The sequence below is a fragment of the Zingiber officinale genome, chromosome 1A, assembly GCF_018446385.1.
Source record: "Zingiber officinale cultivar Zhangliang chromosome 1A, Zo_v1.1, whole genome shotgun sequence".
Lineage (NCBI taxonomy): Eukaryota > Viridiplantae > Streptophyta > Magnoliopsida > Zingiberales > Zingiberaceae > Zingiber > Zingiber officinale.
The window spans coordinates 173852550-173877234 of NC_055987.1; the positions used below are offsets into that span (position 1 = coordinate 173852550).

Below are 24685 nucleotides of genomic sequence, written 5' to 3' on the forward strand. Positions count from 1 at the left end.
GCGCCTTGAGGAGGATAAGCGCAGAAGGAGTCTGTGCTGATCTACGCGGCTGAATCGGCTCGTTGGAGGCGCCTTGGACAACCTTGGAGGCGCCTCCAGCACTGTTTATAAGGGGACTTTGAACAGTAGCTCAGGACAACTTCTTCCAAGCGATCTTTCTGCTACAAGCTGCTTACGAGACGATCCCGAAGTGCTGCAACGAGATCCCGATGACCGAAGCTTCAGCTTTCAATATTTCGTTGTCGGTATAAAGTTTGTTTACTGCTTTTACATTATACTTAATTTGTAATAACAACTTTCGAATTTATAGTTGTTGCCCACCAGAAGCAATCAACGATCGCGGGCCTTGGAGTAGGAGTCACCACAGGCTCCAAACCAAGTAATAAACTTGTGTTAGCGTGTGCTCTTTTATTTTTCTGCTACGTTTATTTACTCGATTGTGTTACGATTCTGAAACGAACGAAATAGTCACGAGCATTATTTAACCCCCCCATGTCACTTTCGATCCAACATTCTCTTTTGATTGCCCATCCACGCCCTCATTGAGAATTCAATTATTTCGATAGATGATACAAGAGAGGCTGAAAACAATGATACATAAATCATAAAATTTCATACATTCTTTTCTTCTTTTTTAATGTCTTCCATCCAAACCAAACAATTGAACGGTGCATTTCCCCGAGGCAACAGAACCATTGGTTTTAGCCTCGACTTTGGTTCAACAGTCTATAATAAAATTTATGTCACATAATTCCTTCATAAGGGCACAATAAACAATAGTCTAGAAAAAGGAATGAATCAACCTTTAAGACAAGAATCTGCCAGCACTATAAAGATAGACACCATGCTATGTTAATCACAAAGTCAGCATAGATATGCTCACAAGCAAACAAGTTTTGTATTGATTTAATCAAATTACTTGGAGTAATTGATGGGTGTTAGGTATCATATTGATTCTTTTCAAACGCAGTTTTTGAATGAATTCTCTTTCCAAATGCGTCATTACTGCAACACAATGAGTGATTGGTATACAAGGAAGTAACATAGAAACCAAATCAGATAAAAGCAAACAAGTAATGTAGTTTCCTTTTAACAATCAGAGCTGTATTATTGAAGAGAAAAAAAAATTGTTAAGAGTGCGTTTTCTGTGACATTGCCACATCCAAAATTCAGAGAAATTTATGAACCAGTAACCAGAGTAAACTGAATTAAGCAAACAAGGTCACGGCCGGAAAGAATGGTCCTTTGGCCGATCTACACAGAGCTACATAGTTGCACTCAGTGGTGGCCTTTGGCCTCTGCCTTTGCATGAGACTTTGCCTTTGCCTACAGAAGCAATGAGATCACAACATTAGCTACAAACATGGATCACAAAAAATTATGCGTTCAACAAAATTTATGTTTCTGCCAGCAAAAAAGGCAAAAATAAAGATATAGGATAAACTGTCATGAAAATTAATTGGCAAACACAAGTAACCAATGTATTCAACTTTATGAAAAAGTGCCCATTTCCTACCTCATCATAACCAGAAATGTTACGGGCATCAAACCTTATTCTAGTTACCCTGACAATTGCTAAGGCTTCCTATTTAAATTGTTGAAAAGTTTAAAGTTGTCTAGCTTGTTTAAATTTTTATACTTTTTAGAAAAAGTCATATACAAACTCTATTAGAATAACATAACTAATTGTTATACGGAAAATAAGTGCTAGAATCTTATGCATTAAACAGCATTTCAATTAATAATTTTTCAGTTTGTCTTTTTTTCTATATGAGAGTTTTCCTCTGGGTGACATTCATTTTCTTGTTCTTCCATAAGCAAAAAAGTCATGCTGCTGTAAATAGTTAATGCTCAGAACACATGCAAACAGAAAACGATGATAATAATTGAAAAGCAAAGAAGGAACAATACAATTAATTTAAATCCAATTAAGGCAAATTCAAGAAAACTGTCTAATCACCATCAGCTTAACAAGTTCAATTATGGTGTCCAAGTCTAACTTACAATTCTAGCTGGAAGATCCTACAGTGTATAAATCAGGAAGAATTACCATTGTGACAACACTATCAACACAAGAGAACCAAATGATTGATTTTGTTAAGCCCAAAAGCTGACCCAGAAGGCATTAGTCCAGTTAATTGCATATACACTAACCTAAGTCTGCTAAATCACTTGATTAGCTCACAAGTCCCCATGAAAGATTATACTAGGGAGACATAATTGTGGAGACAAAAGAAACTCCTGTCTCAGAATCACCCGCAATCAGCAGCTGTGACATCAGACACCCAGGCCCAATGATGGATGTGTCATCACAATAACATTCCTTTCCAAATATCTAATCATGGATTCCAGTAGGTCCGTTCCAAATACAAATTGTCACAACTCACTTTGACAGTGAGTCAAAACACTTACTCATGTTGTAATAGCTTCAATCAATGGACCAATCCTCGAGCCCACATTGAGAATATCACACTCAACTGATTATCCTAGAAGCCTTTTGTCCACAACTCTCTCTACGAGACTAAGATAGGGTGTCAAAAACATAGATTCATATCAAGGTTAAAAAGGTACAAAGAAAGTATAGCCTTAACCAACTGGTTTTTGGTTGCATCTTTTGACATGCATACAAACAAAATCAGAATCAATATCATTATGGTTAACTATTTGGTAGTGTTAAGAAAGAAAATCAAGCTCAAATGGATAAGTATTTACCATTTAAAATTCATTTGATTAATTGAAATTTTGGAAACAAGACACCATTAAGACCCACTCATACAACATTCTCCATCTTGGGTTTGTCTTGATGGGATCCACTTCAAGAGAGATGGAATGTGAATTTAAGACCCCAAAAGAAGTTTAAATTCTCGTTATCGGTCAGCAAGCCCAAACAGAAGACACTTATGCCTTGTTTACCCAAAAAAACGAGATAAGAAAAGGATGAATGAGAGTTGAAGCACTCTACTCCATTTAGTTGATGCAAAGTTAAAGGATGGATTCCAAATCTGTCTGTGGATTAATTTTTGCAATTTTTTCATCCACTCGAAATCAGGCAGAATGTTTCTTTCCTCCCAAGCCAAATTGTCCATAGAGCCAACAACGATCCAACATCCCCAACTGATTCCGATGAGCTTGTGGCTTGGTCACGAGTCAGCTGTGGATGGTCGCATATTCATGGTTGTGCTTAACTATGAGCTTGCAGCTAGGCCGCTGCAAGCTCACGATCATGCAGCAGCTAATTCCTCCTTTCCCTCTTTCTTTTTCTTTCCTATGGTTGATCCTTCTTCACTGTTGATTCTTTTCCCTCTTCTATCCACCCTCCAATATAAACAGAGCATCAAAGATTAATTGATACCAATATTTAGCCCATCAAAATAGTTACAACTGTACATGGACCCAAATTTTACTAGAGCAAAAGGCATCAAAGCATTGACCCAAACAAGATGCAAAAAAAGGATGGCCTTTGAAAGGATACCAACTGACATTGAATTGTTTTAGAATGAGATCAAATCACAAAAAACTACTTTGAAAATAGATTTATTGGAGCAAAAGGTGATATCGCTCATCCCAAGCAGCCTAGCAGCTCCGGACCCATGGGAAGATACACGCAGTAAATCACGAGAGGCATTTTGCCCTACCCCAGCGGCTCTTTGCATGGAGGAGGTCAAGCACCCAACGAGACATTTTACATCTTGGAATTAACCCCAAGACCTATTTGATTAAACACTCATGCAGGTTCCAACTGCGTCAACTCATGGAGGCAAAAAAATCTTAGAAAATAGATTTATGTACCTTAGGACACTATTTATGTTCACAAAACCTTCTATCAATTAATGGTATGATTCCATAATCACTAATACTAAATGATTATAATCAAGTTAATAGTACCTCACTAATCTAAAATATCTTTCAAAATCATCCAAGCTTAACATCCCAATTAAATCCTAAAATCCAACTCATTTCCAGAATTATCCCTGATTGGCATTATACAAAGATTAATGGAGGCTACAACATTGCGCAAACAACCATTTCCAATGCCTCACATGATTGGATGATGTCACAATCCCCTTAAAAGAGAGAATTAACCGATTAACTTACAAGACCTAACCATTGATTCAAAATGCTTAAACACAAGCCACTAGTAGCTTACGAATCAAAGCTTATAAAATTTCCTTATTAAAATTAGAGGACTTAAAATGGAAGCGTATAAACATTTTAGAGTGATTATAGCAATAAGAATTTAGTGATCTATGTCCAAAGCAATATCAAGTTAAAACCTTTATAAAATTCAGGTTTTTAATCTCAGACCAAGATAAGAAGAAGTTAAAAGTGACAAAGTTAACTAAGAATGTTTAGTACAAATAATTAGAGGCTATCATACAAATATTTTGCAGGATTTTAAGTAAAGAATACAATTATTATGATGCAAGACCCTATCTAATATTCAGCCCATGTTTCATCTTCAGCCCAAGAGAATAGTTACAACTGAAATAGTTGATATAGATGGGCAAAACACAAACAACCATTGTCAAACTTCTACAAAATCAAAAGATACTAAAGCGTTGACTTAAACGAGGGGGGGAAAAAATGGATGATTGTTGGAACTATACCAAGTAGCTTCCAACTGTTTTTGAAATGAGATAAAGTCACAAAAACTTAGAAAACAAATTTGTTGCACATCAGTATTGATGAATGCTCCTCTCCAAATTCTTGTACTTTTTAATGAACTTTTTCAGTTAATAATCAGCATTTCCTAATCCTTTTACATCAGAAGACTGAAGTTTTCGTACCTTAGGACTATATTTATATTCACAAAACCCTTAAATAAAAGAGTTGACTCATTAACTTTTTAGAGCCCAAACTAATAGTAGCTCACTCATCTTAGCTTATAAAGAGTATTTATTAGCTCACAACTCAACATAAGGGACAGAATTGAGATTTCATCAACTCATCTACTTAAGGCTTAGAATAATTCACAATATAAAGCACAACATTCACATGAAGACTTAAATTCTAACTCATAGCTTCAAAATCATACCTTATCAGTAGCATACAAGGACTAAAGGTGGCACACCATAATTCAAGTACCGCTTTCTAATGCCTCCCTTAACTGGGATGATTAATCCATTAATTTGCCATTGATCTAAAATGCTTAAGTGCAAGTTTATAGTAGCTAACCATCAAAGTATATAAGGTTTCTCATTTAGCTTACATCTCACGATGTGGAATTAAATTAGGCTTTTTGTTATATTGAGTTCAAATTATTACCGATCTTTGTCAACTTCAAAAATTTGTGAGAAGCAAACAACTTAAATGACTTAATACATAAATTTTTGAGATTGCTTCTAGCAATAAGAATTTAGCGATCTAAGTTCAAAACATTTACTATCCAGGATTAAGGTTTTTAATCTCCAGCCAAGATCTATGTTAGTTTGAAGTGACTAAGTTAACCAAGAAGGTTTAATATGAGCAATTAAAGGCTATCATGCAGGTATTTTTTAGGATTTTCAGTTAAGAATACAATTATCAAGATCCAAGGACCAATAAAAGGGCCATAGAAACAAGCTCTGGCTGCAAAGACAAAAAAACTGATAGTACTATCCTCATGTTTTGTGTAAAGAAGTCTGGTGCTCATAATATAGATTTAGATCAACAATCAATGTTAAAGACAAAAAAAAACTGCAACAGATTCCACAGGTTGCCAAAAATAAACTAATCATTAGTAGGATATATACAAATGGCCATGAGATTCTGAAATCCTATGCACGAGTTCACCAAAAAAGGTGATCAAAATAAATTGTGAAATCTTGCAGTGTCTAAAACAAGCAAAAACACATCCAACGCGAAAGATAGCATTCATCAGAACATTCTAAACACTATTTGTGCCTAATCTCAACAAGGATCAGGATGAAACAATAAGTAGAAAAAAAATGTAGTAGTTTTCCAACAACTAAAAACATATGTAACACTGCAATCTGGAAAGGTGCGCTAAATAGAGTGGACATCTGTAAACTGTTATGCAGCCGAAGGTCAGACACGTCTACTATAGAGTCCAAGAATTCAGTAACTTATAGAACAACATAGCAACAAAATATAAGTAGAAAAGTCAGCAAAAGATTGGACAAGTGGCTAATTCAAGCAGCACAACGTTTCTGCACTGCTACTCAACCACAATTTTCGATTTTGTTTGCCAACAAAGATAACCAATTCGACAATTTCTACTATTCATTACAAACGAATTGAATTTGAGCCCAAAAAAAGAAAGTCAAACTTAATTCCTATAGTCTGGCAAAAAGTTCAGATTGGAAGGAAAAAAAAATCCAACATGGAATATTTCAGAATTCGCACGCAGGACAAGTAGATCCGCAAGAACAAGGAACAAGAGTGATTGGATGTAAATAATTATGATGCTGCAATCAATTGAAATCATGGAATTCAGACCAACATGCACGACAAAATAGGCATATGACCAGTAGAAAAAAAAAAAGAGAAAAAAAAATCAGATTATATACCTTGAGATAGGAGAGCTTGAAGCTGCCATAAACAACTCCAAAGGTGAAAGCCGATGCGCGAGCGACCTACCACATTCAAACAATCAACCGAAGATGCATAAGAAAGGAGAAGCGAAGGAACAAAAAAGAAAGTGAGATAGGAGACATACGAAGGCGAGGGTGCTGACGCCCGAGTATGGGCCTGGGACCGCCATGAAGCCTCTTGGATTGGAAGACGAAACGCCGAGGGAGAGAGAGAGGATCTGAAAGCGGAGAGGGTTGTGGCGGTCGGTGGGAAACCCTAACCAAAGCAGTTTTAACCACTAGAAGCTGGCTAGGCTATTTATTTGGATCAATACTAAATGGCTAGTCAGAATAATTTTTTTTAATTTTTTAGAATTATTATTAAAGTGGTTAATATGATATTTTATGATTAATTATAATTTTTTTATGAGTTAATTATATCCTATCTCATCTATTTTCATATTTAATTTTAAAAATAATATATAAATAATTTTTATTAATAATACTTAATTAATTTTTTAACTAGCTTAATTAGTTTTTTAGCTAGTTAAATTCAGATCCTAACCACTAGATTTACCAATTTATTTATTCTATTCGTAAATTACGATTTGCATATCCAAATCATCATTTTTTTTTAAGGACATCCACAGTAGTTAGAGTCCATTGAGAGCTCTTTCGTTGTCATATCTACGCCACATCAAAAGTTAAAAATCTCATACCCCTCTCCACTATCAAAAAAACCTCTCAATAATTTCTTCGTGGATCCCACACTTTTCATTATATATATTTCATTATTTTTCTTCATATTTATATTTTATATAATTAAATTTTAATAAAATTTAAATTCATAAATTACTAACATAAAATAACTTTCATAATTAAAAAAATTACATAAATATCACAATACAGATATCGCAATTAATAAATTAGTTTTTCACTGATTACAATTATAGCGTACTCAAATATACTCAACTAAGTCTGCTCGAAGTTGATGATGTAATTGATTATCACGTAGCTCGTAATTACTACGGATGTATGCTTGGAATTCTTGAGTGGAGAAAGGGGCAGATCCAGGATTTTAAGTTTGGGGAGGTCGTATAATGAAAATCCTCTACTCCTTTAAATCCAGAAACTATCTAAAGATATTTATCAAGGACCTAAGCACAACCTTATGATTAAAAAAAACAAGAGACTAAATTAGCATTTATAGTCCTTAGTACATAAATCTAACATAGCATACTATAATCACTGCATAAAATTCCATGCATTAGATTACTAATTTGTGTTATGCATCCCATAAAATGTGACACTTTCATGCTTTTTAAAATGAATAATGCAACAACATCTACATATTCTATTAACATTATATAAAATAAACACAAAGAAGAGCAAAGCATATTTACCTTCCCATCCATGCCATTGATTATAGCTGAAGCTTCTTCGCTAGATATAAAAATCACAAAACCAAAACCCTCTAGACCTTCCACTTTCCCTGCCAATGATGCACTCTAGCAGCATAGGTAAATACCAGTGAGTATAATCATGTACTGCAAAGATTAAAAAGAAATCAAAAAGACAATAACGACTTACCATCAACAACTTCACCATAATTCATAAATGCTTCTTTTAAACTTATCATTAGTGTCAAATGAAAGACCTATGAAGTAATGAGAGCATCATAAGCGGTGTAACAGCAAATCAATAGCGATATTCTGAAATGTATTTTGCCAAACCTCTAATAAAAATTTTTGAAGATGACATGTATCGTATTGATTGGAATAATGATGGTCGGGAAGGCAAAGATTTCTTCAAGAGATTTTCAACTCACAAACACCATGTTAACATGAGAATTATATGGACAATAAATCAGATAATTCTTTTTCAACTACAAAGATAAACACAAATAATCAACAAATGTAATGTTGAATCATTCTGACATCCCTACTTCAACCTGACGTCTGAAAAGCTTGCTAAATAACCTTGAAGTCAATAGTAGCGAGACTTAGAAGCTACGAGCTTGCTAAATTAGAGAGCAACATCTTGTTATTTTCAAACAGAAATGCAGAATAGTATAACTAATTGTAAAATAGTTGCATAGTCAAAGAACAAACATAATGTTACTATACATTCAATTAAGTATCAAATACAATTATCTAACTAAAAGGAATTCGACGTTCTTTTAAGTTTTCGAAGTCTTCAATGATAGCTTCTATGATCACATTTCTAGCAATTTCTCGCTCAATATATATCATTAACGCGTCTGAGAGAAAACCATCCTCCATTTTGCTCCGAAGCCTTGTTTTCACGATATTCATCGCAGAAAATGATTGTTCTGTAGTAGCAGTGGAAACTGGAAGAGTAAGCACAAGTACAATCACTCTAAAACTGAGATTGTATGTAACAGACTTGTTAGTCTTCACCAACCATTGACATAATTCTGAAATAGTTGCAAGATTGTTGTAGTTGGGCCCTTTGACTATATTATACTCGTAATGCTTCAATTGCATCTCTAATTGCTCTTTTTCATCTCTTGTAAAGTCTTCGGCATAAAATTTTTCAACTAATTTACATATATCCTCAACTTTGAAAGACTCCACTGCATTTTGAGGATTTAAGGCATTACTAAGAATAAGCAATTCCATAGCATCATCACTAAAGCGCCCATTAATTTCTTGCAACTGTGAATCTATTGAAGCATAAAAGAGGTCTACCTGATAATGATGCTCAATGGTGAAATTGTCTTGACGAGCACGGGCTCGACCTCGTCTATTAATATATGGAGCATTGAAATCAGGAATATCAATATTTCGAAGTTCACAAAAAGATTTCACTTTTGCAAGCAAATCATTTCACCTGTTATCCCTCATTTGTTGAAGTAAATTCTTAGTAGATAATACAAGCTTCATTGCATTTATAATATCCTGAGACTTACTTTGTAAAGTTTGACAAAGGATATCTGTGATTCCCATGATCTCTTTCATAAGATGCAAGATGAATACAAAATCAAAAGAAGTCATTTCATCATAAATAGATGTTGCATCTGCTCGTTGAGAAGGAAGTCCATCATCCATAACCTTAAGCAATACCATACACGATGCACTAAACATCTTAATTAAGCCTTTCAACGATCTCAAATGAGAACTCCAACGTGTATCAGCAGCTTGTTGTAAAGTACCTATCTGATTAAGTCCACGCACCTGTCTCGAGTTCATTAATAGCAATCAAATGTGCAATGTCATCTGCATGAGCATTCTTCAATTCATCATTATGCTTGCATGAAGAACCAACAATATTAACTATAAAAGTTAATCTATCAAAAAATTGATGAATAGGTGTCACATTTTTTAATGTTGCAACTAAAGCCAATTGTAACCGATGAGCAAAGCAATGAACATAATAAGCACTTCTACAATCTTTTATGATTAAAACTTGCAATCCATTAAACTCGCCCCTCATATTACTAGAACCATCATAGCCTTGACCTCTAATATTTTGAACATCCAAATTGTAGTGAGCCAAAGAAGAATATATAGCATCCTTTAAAGTCAAAGCTGCAGTATCAGATACATGAATAAGCCCAAAAAAATGCTCTTGAATGAATCCATTAGTATCCACGAACCTCAATACTATAGACACTTGCTCTCTTTTTGACTCATCTCGGGCTTCATCAACAATTATGTAATACTTGGCAACTCCAATTTCTTCATGAATTACATTTTTCACTCTCATTGAAAGTACATGAAGTATTTGTTTCTGAATATCGTGACTTGTATACTTGGCATTTTTTGGAGCTTTCGCAATTGCCTTTGAAAGTTCATCATTGTACATGCTTAACACATCCAAAAATTCAAGAAAATTGCCACGATTAGATGAACTAGATTTCTCATCATGGCCTTTAAATGGAATTCCTTGAAATGCAAGCAACAACACCACATGTATGCGAGCCTTTAATCGAAGACGATTAGTTGCGATTTGTTCATCATTAAAATTGTCAAATCTCCTTGATATGTGTTGTGGTTGGTTCATCAAATCCTCACATTCCTTTTCAGCATTACGATGGGGTGAAGATACATTATCTTTCCCTATATGGCTGAGGAAAGCACGAGCTTTTCCATTTCGAACTTTCTTCCAACTATTAAATCCATTAACAGTAACTGCAGTTTGATTTGAGCATCTCGATGGCTTGTTGAAGATAAAACATAGAAAGCAATATGCTTATCTTTAGCTGGTGAATACTCCAACTAAGGAAATTGTTCATACCAAGTAGACTGAAATCTTCGTGGGTGCTTAATATTTTTATTTAGTGGATATTCTTGAAGAATAGGTTGGTATGCCTTCAGATTCAAATAAGTTCGACGAATTTCCTCTCGTTGGTTAGGATGATATTCCCAAATTTGTCGACGCAATCCTGGATCATGCTCTAAAGAATCGAGATCAACCTCTTCAATTTCTGTACTTTTGAATCTTTTAGGAGAAAATTCAGATAGAAGATCATTATTATTTGATCTTGTCGATGGGGTTATAGTGTTAGGATCGATGGTCGCGGCTAGAGAGGGGGGGTGTGAATAGCCGCCCCAAATCGTTCGTTTCTTTCTACAAATCAAGGTTAGCGCAGCGGAAATAAACAATAGAAACGACAACGGAGAATAGCAAACCTCAAACTCGTCGATGTAACGAGGTTCGGAGATAAACTCCTACTCCTCGGCGTGTCCGTAAGGTGGACGAGCCCTATCAATCCGTCGGTGGATGAGTCCCCGGAGAACCGGCTAATAAATACTCCTTGTGGGTGGAGAAACCTCGCCACAATCTCTTTGCAACAGCAATAAGGAGTACAACAGTAGAGAAAGCAAACAAGAACAATCGAAATGTAAAACCCTTTGCTTGCCTTCTCGTTGCCGACTGGAATCCTGATGAAGCAGCAACTTCTCGGATCCAAGCTCAGCTAGAAAACCAGCAGGAAGCTCACCCGAAGCTTCGGCAGCGAGAGCTCAGCAGAACTCAGCAGGAAGAAGAAGAAGAAGGTTAACTGTACAGGCCCTCGAACTCCTTTTATAACCTGCGAAGAAGACACAGAAGAAACTAGCCGTTGCTACGCAACGGCTAGGATGTGGACCGATCAGGCTTCATCCTGATCGGTCCACAAGGGTCCTGATCGGTCACAAGACCGATCAGGCCCTTCCCTGATCGGTCATGGAGACCGATCAGGTCCTTCCCTGATCGGTCCCATGACCGATCAGGTCCTTTCCCTCCCGAAGGTGATCTCCTTCTGATCGTCTACTGATCGATCACTGATCGGTCTGCTGACCGATCAGATAAGCAACAGAATACTTCTGTTTGGTTACTGATCGGTCACCAGACCGATCAGATAACCCAGCGTATCACTGGATCGGTCACCAGATCGATCCAGGTTTAGAGCTCCCAGCCCTAAACCCTACTTGGTCCTGAGAACGAGCTACCGAGCCCTCTCCGACCACAGTCCGGAGAACGAGCTACCGAGCCCTCTCCGACTTTCCGTGCCAAGTCTCCATCTTGGTCTTCTCCGTGCCAAGTCTCCATACTTGGACTTTTCCCGTGCCAAGCTCCCTGCTTGGACTTTTCACCAGATGTCTGGTCAACCTTGACCCATTTGGATTTCCCTTGCATGGCTTCACTCACCAGGACTTCCAAACTGCCTAGCTTCACTCACTAGGTCTTTTACCTGGCTTCACTCACCAGGGTTTCCCATCTCCCTGGCTTCACTCACCAGGACTTTCTCCAACTGCTTGGCTTCACTCACCAGGACTTTCACTTTCACCTAGCTTCACTCACTAGGATTTTCACCTGGCTTCACTCACCAGGATTTCCCGAACTGCCTAACATCCCAGTTAGGACTTCCCATTCAAGTATCCGGTCAACCTTGACCTACTTGACTTTTCTTCATCCAACCTGATCAGACCCTGATCAGTATCTCTCCGCATGGACAACTGCACCTGCATTGTCCATGTCTACATGTCTTTCTGTATTGTCAAACATCGAAACCATGACCAAGGTTTACGCTTGGTCAACTAGGTCAACCTTGACCTAGTGGAAATTGCACCAACATATAGGAGTAGTCGAATTTGGTTCATTTGCTCTCTTCCTTTGAAAAAACTTATCAATCGTAACGGATTTTCCCATTTAAAATATATGAAACCTTTAACAATGAAAAACTCAAATTATTTCAAATAAGTGAATAATAATTAATAATAACAATATTAAACCAAACATTAAGTCAGTGAATAAAAACAACATCATACAATAAAAAAAACACCAAGTTTTTTTTTCTTTTAATCAAATATTAAATCAACAATTCCAACTTCAACTATTTCATCATTTAGGCACTTTAATTTATAAAATCACAAGATTTAATTAAAATGCTTTAAATTAATCATTTCATAGGAGAACGACAAACAAAAGAATCTAGTAAAAAGGAGAAAAGCAAACAAAATAAAAGAATATGGTAAAATTATGGGCTTTACATAGTTCTATTCTTAGTAAAAAGTTATAAATCATAAGTCATACTAGAGACAAATCTATAAGTTACTTCAAAGTCACAGGCCCATAGCAACTAAATGGTAGGACCATTGATGGATACCTTTTACAATATAGTATGTTTGCTTGTGTGTGCATATATTATAGGTAAAAAAAATATCTAAAGTAGCCTTCACTTTCAACAATCAGCAGCAAGAAACCAAGAAGGACAAGGACTCAAGGAGGGCCATGTAAAATTAATTATTATAATTTTTTTCTAACAAAATGTATGGAATTGTTTTTGTTTGGTCCTCTGACTTTGCCTCATGTGTTCTTCTCGCCTCATTCATAATAAAGGTATTAGGTATATCATAAATGATAAATCTATGATAAGCAGCCTAAGCTTCATAGTGAGGTTAGCTTATGGGATAGAAAGTAGAAACGATTCAAACGAAGATGGAAAATACCAAAAAAAAAGTTTTTCTCTTATTCCCTTCTCAGTTCTCAGTTTTAAGGGCTTCAAAAATCAAAACCCTAAGGACTAAGGAGGAAGGAGTAGAATGAAATTGTACCTTTCTTTCAAATCGGGCTCGAGAATATTTTCGTCGCACGAGACCTCCACATCCAACATCCGATTGCTCGTTCGAAGGCACCGGAGCAATTGTCGAACGACGAGTAGGGTATGTCGTCTACAGCGGTGCAAGGCTGCAAACGTATTATTTTTATCCCAATTCCCAGATGAATTTATATTTAATATTCACTAATAATATTACTAATAATTAATATTATTATTAATAGGGTTTACACATGGACTGGGGCACGACCCCCCAGTCCACGTGTAAATCCACCCCTGAGTGGAGCCTTGAAATATTTGTGATTGAGGATCTCGTTCATCGTCCGACCAATTGACTACTGCATCTCTCTCATTCTCAATAATCATGTTGTGCAAAATAATACATGTACACATGATGTCCTTCAAATTATCCTTGTACCAAAATCGTCCTGGACCTCTTATCATTGCCCATCGTGATTGGAGCACCCCAAATGCCCTCTCGACATCCTTTCACGCGGCCTCCTGTCGTTCCTTAAATATTTTTCTCTTGGGATCCTGGGGACATGGAAAAGCTCTTCACGAAAATAGCCCATTATGGATAGATCCCAACGGTCAGATAATATCCTTTTGTATATTGTGTATTATTAATCGTAAAATTAACCTCGGGTGCATTCCCTTGTAAGACGTCATTGAATAACGGCGATTCGTTAAGCACATTGATATCATTACGTGACCCTACAATCCCAAAAAAGGCGTGTCATATCCATAAGTCTGAAGATGCAACGACTTCTAGCACAATTGTTGGGACATCATAATCTCCTCGAGTAAACTAGCATTTCCAAGCAACGGGACAATTTTTTCATTGCCAATGCATACAATCAAGACTGCCCAACATATCAGGGAAACTATGTCTCTGCTCATGCATTTCAAGCAAGTGTTGGATATCAGCAGCATTAGGTCTTCTTAAATATTGAGCCCTGAACACTTCAATTACACATCGACAAAAGTTGAATAAACATTGGATGATAGTTGTTTCAGCAATCCGTAGATACTCATCATACTGATCAGCAGGGACTCCATACGCCAATTGACGAATAGCCACTGTGCATTTCTGAAGTGGTGACAAACCCTTTTTCCCCGTTGCATCGGCCTTCCATTGAAAATATTTGGAATGATTTTTCACGGCATCAACTATACGAAGGAATAACTCTTTTTGCATTAGAAATCGACGTCGAAATATGTCATCAGGATATACCAGATCATCAAAAAAGTAATCATTGAAAAGATGAGCATCTCCAACTTCACGATCCCGATTCAAATACCTTCTCCTCTGTGTTCTATTGGAAGAACTTTGAGTTCTTTGACGTACCGTTTGTCGCTGCTCATATAGTTGGAGCATTCTTCGTTCATCTATATCCTCCGCATCTTCCGTCAATTCATTTCTCCAGAATTCATGGAGCATAGATCGATCTGGATTTTGAGTCATTTGAAATAAATCAAAATATTTTTGTGGTTGAAAAATATAGAGAGTTGAGGAAAGAAATCAGAAGCGAACATAACAACGAATGGATGAAAAAAATATGAAATCGATCATGTATTTATAAAAAAAATAAATTAAAAAAATAAATTTAACTGTTGAACAATGGCTAAAATAGCCGTTGTTCAACGGCATAATATATATAAAAAAATTTTAACCATTAACATTTTTTTATAATTATTAAAATAAAAATAATATAAAAAATAAAAAACATGAAAAAGCGGCTCCATGGTTATGGAGCCACTTTTTCATGTAAAGCGAAAAATCTCCCTCCCAATATGGGAGAGAGGTTTTTCATTGCTGCCACGTCACAATGGAAGCTCTTTCAGAGCTCCCACTGTGGATGCTCTAAAAGGCATACCTAATATTTAAGATTTAAGGCGCACATGATATTATGATTGCATATTTCTCCTTTTACCCCTTGATACAATTGATCTCTTTTCTGAGATGAGATATTCTCTTATTATTATTATTATTATTATTATTATTATTATTATTATTATTATTTACATAAGTTTATCGATAAACCATATATACAGCTTCACACAAACAGAAAATTATCAAAAGATAAGAGCTGATTCAAATGACGTACCATACTTGATTGATAAACATTACTTAAAATTTTGAAATTATTACCATAGGCTTTTGAAAAGTGGACAAAAAAAATCGTTATCCGTAAGTTCTTGGAAAAAGATACTTACCAAGATTTCCTGGGTGACTGACGAGATGTTCATAGCCACTTGATTAAATCTCTTAATGTAGGCTCATAACGTTTCCTTGGGCCCTTGTTTGATCGCGAACAGGTTCACATTCATCTTTTGATAACAATGACTGCTAGAAAAATACTAACGAAAAGCCGCTCGAAAATCCTTGAAGCTATAGATAGAGCTCATCAGCAAGCATTTGAACCACCTCTGTACTAATCCGAAGAGCGTAGTGAGGAACACTCGGCACTTGACTCCGTTGATGTATTGGTAGAGCATGTCTATGTTGTCGAATTAGAGCAGATGGTCCTCGGGATTAGTCGACCTTGTATACTCTCCGATCAACAAAGGTCTGAAGTGAGGTAGCAATTGATCGTCGAGGATTTCTTGGGAGAACTGCATGTTGATCCGCTCAGGAGAGTCGTCGAGTCGGAGTGTTTTGCCTTTTCGCATATCTCAGACGGGGGCATTCTCAGAAGATGATCCTTGCATTCTTTTAGCTCGGCCATGCTCTTCCGAGGGCCTGCGGAATAACACCTTGTGGTACAAGATCGACACATTAGGTGCTTTCTGGAAGACGCCAATCGGCTGGTGGTTCGGCTTGCGACCAACAGGGTCTTCCACTCGGTTTCTTTGGTTATCTCGCTAACCTGTCACCGATACAGCTAGGTCGTTCGGGGTCAGTAGTCGGTTACTATCCCCTGTTGCTGTTGCACCATCTTTGCAGCTCGGACATTTATTAGTATCTCTAACTCTTCTTGAATTAATGTCACGATGGTGAGTCGTCCAGTGTCTTTCATCTTCATGTCTTGGATGCAAGTGAAGTTTGTTGGAACCCCAAGGTTGTTTTGGTGTGATCAACAAGTTAAGTTAGATCATGTGTGTTTTTAACCTCGTGTCTATGTGTGCAGGAGCTTAGGAGCACAGGTAGTCGAGCAAAAGACGCAGCTAGCGAGAAGGACGACACGCGGTGCGTCCGAGGGACAAGGTGATGCGGAAGAGTACACTGGCGGACGAGAAAGAAGCATGCAGTGGTTCCTAGGGACGAGAAGCCGGAGTAGAAGATTGCTCGGGGTGCAAGAGATGCAGCTAGCGAGAAGGTCGGCATGGGGTGCGACTGAGAGACAAAGACTGTGGATGAGTACGCTGGCGGACGAGAAGGAAGCACGCGACGATTCTGAGGGATGAGAAGCCAGAGCAGAAGCCTGCTCGAGAAGACGGAAAGTTGGGTTCGGGTGAGGCCTATTCTGGATGGCAGAGATCACTCAAGTGAACGGAACCGGAGTGGAAGACCTGGACCGAGGCGAGCGGACCCGGAACAGAGGATCCGGGCCGAAAAAGTTAACTCCCATTGACTTTGGGCTTCCGGACGCCCGAAACCCTTTCGGGCCCCAGACCGAAATTATATCCAGATCTTGATCTAACCGAGATCTGTGCATTGGGGATAAAGTTTTATACCCCCCAGGGCTCCCGGAACACTTTGGGGCGCCCCGAACAATGCTATAAATACAGCCTTAATCCAGAAGCTTTTAATCAACTCAAGCAATTCATTTCCAACACTTGTACGCTTCATTTCTAGATTAGCTTCGTTGTTTTTACGCTTCACTACTGTAAGAGGCTTCTTTGCCTGAAGGAGTATTTAGTGCTACACTTTCCTTGGATTAACAACCTTCCCGGTTGTAACCAATTAAAAATCCTCTTGCCTCTTCTTTCAGTTTATTGCCTTCATTTCTTTTGCAAGTGTTAGTTTAAGAAAAGTCGAGAAGGGTTGTGTTTTTATTTTTGCAGGCTATTCAACTCCCCTTCTAGCCGGCCGCTGCGATCCAACAAGTGGTATCAGAGCCAAGGCGCTTCAGGAGGACTAACCGCCGAACGAAGCAACAAAATAATGGTCGGACCAAGTATTTACCCACCGAAGTTTGAAGGAGAATTCGCTAGCTGGAAAAAGTGAATGCAAGTATTTTTTTAAAAATCGATTTTGATTTAATGTTAATTATGGAATTCGGTTTTATAGCACCAGAAGGTAAGGAGAAATACCGCTGGATGAAGAAGGAGCAGGTCAACTACATGGCAAACGACAAAGCAGAGTACCATCTACTAACTGTTCTTCCGCCATAAGAAATCAACCGGATCAGCAACTACGACTCCGTTAAAGAACTTTGGGAGAAGTTCCTTGAGCTGCACGAAGGAACGCCTGAAGCTAAGCTTGCGAAACGAGATTTCCTCCGCAGCCAGCTCACCAGCCTGCGACTTGGTGAAGACAAGACAGTTGCGCATCTGCACTTAAGAATTAAGGAAATCATCACCAGACTCTTGAATCTCAGAGAAAAGATAAGCAACCGAGATTCGCTAAGGTATGCCCTCAATTCATTTCCTAGAAATACAAAATGAGCATCACTAGTAGATGTCTTTTATATTTCAAAAGATTTAGAAAAAATTACATTAGAAGAATTCTTTTCCACATTTGAAGTGCATGAATCAAGATGTACAGGTACGAAAGAGCCCAAGCACAACATCACCCTCAAAGTATCGAGAGACGAACCTGAGTCAGAGTCCTCTATCGACGACGAGGAAATGGTATGATGGTAAGACGATTTAAGAAGTTATGTAATTTTAGAAAAACTAGCCATCCGCAGGGTAGAAAGAAAAGGACGATCCACTGCTACCACTGCAATGAAGAAGGGCATGCTAAGAACAACTGCCCCAAGCTGAGGAATAAGGACACGGATAAAGGTAAGAAGCCTGTTCAAAAATACAAGGCATTAAAAGCGACGTGGGACAATACCTCATCCGAATCGGAAGTCGAAGCCTTCTCCGGACTTGCACTAATGACAAGTCATCAAGACGATGACTGCGAGTCAAGCTCTTACGAAATGAGTATCGAGAGCATCAACGAAGGGGGAGCCACGTCGGAAGATAACAGTAATTCAGGGGGAGAAACGGGTAACAAGAGCGACAAGGTAAGTCAAGTACGATCTCTTCCTCCCGATAAACTATTTAAGTTTATTAAATTGTTAACTAAGGATTGCTGTAAATTAGAAAAAGAAATTAAGAATTTGAAAATAATATTAGCTAAATCTTGTCCAATAAAAGAATTCGACGGAATTAAATTAGAAAATTAAAAATTAAAAGTAGAAAATGATAATTTAAAAGTACAAGCAAATAACTTGAAAAATCATACATGCTCATCTAATACCAATGTTAGAAAATTTAACAATTTAAATTGATATTTTAGATACATAATGGGCAAATTAGGAACCTTTCAAAGAGGTATGCCCCTAAGAAATTTTTAGTTAATCTAGTAGGCTGGAACCTTTATTGGGTTCTAAAGTCATGTTTTAATTGAACTTTTAATCAGATGTAGCGCTTTCAGTGAGGAAATTAAACAATCAGTTTATTTATGAGACTTTGTTTAAGGAAGTGGTTGTTGCTCCAATAACCAAGAAGGCCTAGTGTCTCGCCACAACTTGGAAATCAAAATATTGAAATAAAATATTTAATTAATTTTCTGGTAAAGCATTAAAATTTAATAAATGCTTTAAAAAGTTTTTAAAGCATTTATTTGGAAATCTTTCTAAAATATTTTTATACTTAGAAAAATTTTCGTGCGTATAAGTTTTCAAAATTTTTAATCATTGAAATTATTTTCAAAATTTTCTAAGTTTTAACCCTTAGATTTTTTCCTGAATCCCAATTTTTATGTGATCAAAGTGGGAGGAGGAAAAGTATAAGTATAGGGGGAAGTAGACCAAAATTTAAATTTTCTATCTTTTTGCACTTTAATTGCAAAATTAGTTAGTTTACTTTTTATGTCTATTTACCCTATCTTAACTTGGGTTGCTCACATCAAAAAGAGGAAGATTGTTGGAACACCAAGGTTATTTTAGTGTGATCAACAAGTTAAGTTAGGTCCTGTGTGTTTTTAACTTTGTGTCTAAGTGTGCACGAGCTTAGGAGCACAAGTAGTCGAGCAGAAGACGCAGCTAACGAGAAGGACGACACGCGGTGTGTCCGAGGGACGAGGCACTGCGGAAGAATACACCGACGGACGAGAAGGAAGCGTGCGGTGGTTCCGAGGGACGAGAAGCCAGAGCGGAAGACTGCTCGGGGAGCAAGAGACGCAGCTAGCGAGAAGGTCGACACGGGGTGCGACTGAGGGACGAAGACTGCGGATGAGTACGCTGGCGGACGAGAAGGAAGCACGCGACAATTCCGAGGGATGAGAAGCTGGAGCACAAACCTGCTCGAGAAAACCAGAAGCTGGGTTCGGGTGAGCCCTATTCCGGATGGTAGAGATCACCCAAGCGAACAGAATCGAAGTGGAAGACCTAGACCGAGGCGAGCGTACCCGGAGCAGAGGGCCCGGATCGAAAAAGTTAACTCCTGTTGACTTTGGGCTTCCGGGTGCCCGGAACAGTCTAGGCGCCTGGAACCGTTCCGGGCGCTTGGCCTAAAATTATATCCAGATCTCAATCAAACCGAGATCTGTGTGTTGGGGATAAAGTTTTATCCCCCCAGGGCGTCTAGAACACTTCGGGGCGTCCCGACCAAGCCTATAAATACAGCCTTGGTCCAGAAACTTTCAATCAACTCAAGCAATTCATTTCCAACACTTGTACGCTTCATTTTTAGATTAGCTTCATTGTTTTTGCGCTTCACTGCTGTAAGAGAATTCTCCGCCTGAAAGAGTATTTAGTGCTACACTTTCCTTGGATTAACAACCTCCCCGGTTGTAACCAAGTAAAAATCCTCTTGCCTCTTCTTTCTGTTTATTATCTTCATTTCTTTTGCAAGCGTTAGTTTAAGAAAAGTTGAGAAGGGTTGCGTTTTTATTTTTGTAGACTATTCAACCCCCCTTTTAGCCGACCGCCGCGAGCCAACAAAGTTCTCATAGACGGAACCAAATATGATCCTGCTCGAAAGATGAGAAGACGGCTAGCTAGGAACGCGCCTCTGGTGTTGACTAGAGGAAGACTCCACACTATCCTATAAAACCAGAAACATTAGTGTTGGGCCAAGGAAGGGTGTCCAACATTATCCGTCTGATGCTCAAGTCAGTGATCCATGTATGAGGAGAAGAATAACAGTAAAAAAAACTGGAGCAATGGGCATGTTCAAATATAAAACATCACATACCTCCACCTATAGATGGAGACCCCCTTTAATAGTGTCACTGTAGTGTCTGTGCACACATCCCAACGCATATGTATGTTTTCCAAAACATCCTAAGAATAGACAAGTCGAAAAGTGTCTCTGACACCTTTCCTTAAATGATCACGCAAATCTCTGATGTGACAGGCTAGAAGCTCCTAAAGTATAATTTGCCTGCGGGACATTCTTTGTTGTCAATGGTATAAATTTCCAAAAGAATACGATAAGACGTGTATGTGAGTTCTCCTATAGGCCGACCAGGTGCCACTCTTCTAGGACGTCACCAGCTTAGCCATACAGACATACAGAATGAAGCTATCGACCTATTTTTCACTAGGCCTTACTGCCGTCGAAGAGGCGTATTACGTCCAATTGGACCTAAGGTATGATCGGCAATGGCGATGGACCAGATAACTTAGTATTGTGCTCTTAACCTCGGCTATAAGTGTGGAGGATGACTGTTTGGACGGTCTAGTCGACCCTTCATGTCTGATTGGCTCTTAGGGTCCGCTCAGTCAACTTTGCCTGATCCACGATTCGCGGTCTAGTAGTCCATCCGACCCTACGATTTTGATCGTTTGACTTTGACTTCCACATCAGCTAGTTTTCACTGCTTTGCACTACAAGAAAAAAGCTAATAGATGTGGCTGAAAAAGCGTTGTTAAAAGCACTGTTGTTAAAAGTCTGCGCAAAGACAACGCTTTAAAAGCGTTGTCGTTTGTAGCAAAGACAACGCTTTTGCAACGCTTTAAAAGCGTTGTCATTTTTTACAAAGACAACGCATAAAAAAACATTGTCTTTGTTAAAGACAATACATAAAAAGTGTTGTCTTTACTAAAGACAACGCATAAAAAGCGTTATCTTTTTTAGCAAAGACAATAATTTCACAATGCATACAAAAGTGTTATTTTTTTAGTAAAAGATAAAAAAATTTAAACTATTATCTTTTAATATCAAAGACAAATAAAAGATAAATGAAAATAAATCTATTTTAATCAACAACATATTATTAAATAAACAACTAAGATCAATATAGAAATTATCATCCTTACACTTCTATAACAAACATAATTACTTGCATACAAAGAAATTTTAATTAAGAAACACTCAAAACTACTCCTATCGACTACATCTTATTGCATGAACTTAAAGAATCTTGATAGATGTTACTTATCCTCTTGACTTGAATGTTCTTTACTCGTTGGTTTTAACCATCTTCTCGTTTACATCCCAAAGTCTTCTTAATACGAAGAGCAAAATTATTTTAAACAAGTATCAGATTTGATCTTCAAACTAGTTCAAAACATATCGTCACGAGATAGTTATCTCGACCTCTGGAGCAACATAATTTGGAGTGCCACAAGTGATATGAAGTAAGCCATCATCCTGGAACAAACATTAAAAAAATTTGAAGCTTAATTGGATGATTATAAATCAAAAAATATTAAGAAATTATCCACTGATCAAAATGAAGTTTACCTTGACTTGTTGTGATAACGCACTTAATCCGAAGTCTGAAACTTTCAGGTTACCGTAAGCATCGAGTAGTAAATTTTCTGGCTGCAGAAATGCATTTAACATAATTAATATTGCTCAAAGACTTGAACAATTCATCGTCATAAGGATGTGTGTGGTTAGTCTACTTTCAGATCGCGATGGTAAACTCCCCTGCTATGGCAGTAATCAACCGCATTGATAAGTTGTTGGAAATATCTTCGTGCTTCATCTTCCCTCATACGACCATGGTTTACCTACATGATATATCAGACTAGAGTGAGAAGTATATGAATGGTGATAATTTGAGTTTCTAAGAAAAATCAAAGTTTTGAGATAAGTTTTAAGCTAATAAGTTTTAACATGATCTCAAAAAGGTCCTATGTTTGAATTCATTGGTGTCGGTAGTATATACTCTTTATCAATTCGCGTTATGAGACATCAGTATATTCCCTATGGCTTGAGCATGTATGTTCTTTCTAGGGGAAGAAAATTGTCATAAGGAAATTGATGCATCAAAATTTGCACTTACTATTTTGTCGAAAAGCTCTCCCCCTGTAGCAAATACTAGTATAATGAAAATCTTAGATTTGCTTCCCATCACCTGGAATAGGGAAAAACATTAATCAGCTAAGTGAATGAACATTTCTCGAAGAAGAAATTGACAGAAAGTGTTTATTCCTGCATCTATGTGTGTGTGTTTATTGCCTAGTTCTTGTAAGTGTGAATCAATTGAGAGATTAATGCATGGACTGCAAGACTCTAGTTGATGATTACCGACCAAACTACAATACCATGTCACTAGATGATAACTAAAATGAATTGTGAAATAGACATCACGAGGGACAAGGAAAGCATCACAATGCCACTCTTTCAACTAGGATAGTGTTACCAAAATTATCACATAGTGAGACTAGAAATAAGGTTGAAAGCAAAATTAGACCTCATAGATGCGAACAACATTAGGATGCTTTATTAACTTCATAGTAGCTACTTCTCGCTTGATCTGCACTAAGAATTTACTGTTAGTAAACTTGAAATATGTCAAGAGACGATCGAGGAAGACTTAACAAAGCTACTTCTATGGTGGCAAGAAACAAAAATATTCAGAAAAAAAAGATAATAGTAGTGCGTTTTAAGTTTTCAAATGCATCTGCCTATACATGCAGGACTCAATTGTCTGAAATCAGCACAAAGGCTCCAATGTCATCATGCATTCACACACATTGGGATTAGGTTACTGCAAAAATAGTTTTGCAGATGTTATAAAGAAAAAAAAAACAAACTTAGCGCATAAGGAAGTAAAAAATTTCAAGAAAATTTAGCCACCTGTTCGACTAATTTGTGTTTGAGAACTTTCTCCTTGTCAAGAATCTTGATGGCAATGGGTTCTCCAGTTTCGATATTCCTTGCAAACTTGACCTTGGCAAATGTTCCTTCCCTGATCGTGCGTCCCAGCTCATATTTACCGACTCTCCGTTTGATCTTAGTTGTATTCATTCCTTGTCTCTCCTTAAGAGTTATGCTTTCTGCTATGTTTGTCGATGCTTGATCTTAATTCAAAAAAGTCCTAATTCCACAACTCAATTTATTCTGCAAAAAATTCTTGGATCAAAGCATGCACAGCATAAAAAAGGCAGAGTTGAAGACATAGCATCAGCATCTAAAAAGAAGACAAGAAGATTTTGCAAGATACCAAGTATAGCAACAAAAAATAGCACAAATGATAGTAAATGAAGGATATATTGTTGTGAAACAACAGGAACCTGATAAAATGGCACAGAGCTGAAGCAGATCTTACAAAAGACCAAAAACTAGTAAGATCTTGTCAAATAGAAGAAGAAAGCTTGATCTTTGTGGTTGGTACCACCTGATTCAACAAGGGAAAAAGCAATAATGTTGGAGCGAATGATCGAGCAAAGCCAAAAAAAAAAGTAGAGAATCCAGAAACAGAGAAATTAAAGTAATATAGTACGTACAACTTCGCTTGTCACAATTTCAGCAATTTCTTCATCTTCCTCCAAGAAAGATGGACCGGTAAAGAACTAGAACAGCTATCTACTGATCTTCTTCTATATATATAAAAAAAAATTGAATTTTTGGCACCAGCAAATGCTGGGCAGAAGGAAACGCGCAGTAGAGCATGCTCCCGGCCACTACAGTGTATCCTTATCCCTTCATCTGGGGCTCCGACTTGGAAAGAAACCCCAGGACGATTGGGGGAAGAAGAGACCGGGAGACGGCG

At 37.5% G+C, this 24685-nt stretch overlaps 3 protein-coding genes across 3 annotated transcripts; all 3 read right to left on the reverse strand.

Annotated features, from left to right (window-relative positions):
* Positions 1 to 1029: 1029 nt before the first annotated feature.
* Positions 1030 to 6814, reverse strand: LOC122038447. Its single transcript, XM_042598204.1, has 3 exons — positions 6659 to 6814; positions 6510 to 6575; positions 1030 to 1326 (listed from the first exon to the last, which is right to left on the reverse strand). The coding sequence occupies exons 1-3, from the start codon at positions 6701 to 6703 to the stop codon at positions 1279 to 1281; spliced, it is 159 nt and encodes a 52-aa protein (XP_042454138.1). The 5' UTR covers positions 6704 to 6814; the 3' UTR covers positions 1030 to 1278.
* A 1851-nt stretch (positions 6815 to 8665) lies between these two features.
* Positions 8666 to 15016, reverse strand: LOC122007046 (zinc finger MYM-type protein 1-like). The gene is made up of 5 exons (XM_042562808.1): positions 14431 to 15016; positions 14216 to 14289; positions 9710 to 10694; positions 9366 to 9630; positions 8666 to 9278 (listed from the first exon to the last, which is right to left on the reverse strand). The coding sequence occupies exons 1-5, from the start codon at positions 15014 to 15016 to the stop codon at positions 8666 to 8668; spliced, it is 2523 nt and encodes an 840-aa protein (XP_042418742.1).
* Positions 15017 to 17892: 2876 nt separating this feature from the next.
* On the reverse strand, positions 17893 to 24361 carry LOC122007065 (CBL-interacting protein kinase 32-like). Its single transcript, XM_042562830.1, has 8 exons — positions 24207 to 24361; positions 23770 to 24033; positions 23384 to 23446; positions 22973 to 23044; positions 22590 to 22697; positions 22426 to 22506; positions 22279 to 22332; positions 17893 to 18072 (listed from the first exon to the last, which is right to left on the reverse strand). The coding sequence occupies exons 2-8, from the start codon at positions 23938 to 23940 to the stop codon at positions 17893 to 17895; spliced, it is 729 nt and encodes a 242-aa protein (XP_042418764.1). The 5' UTR covers positions 23941 to 24033; positions 24207 to 24361.
* Positions 24362 to 24685: the final 324 nt, after the last annotated feature.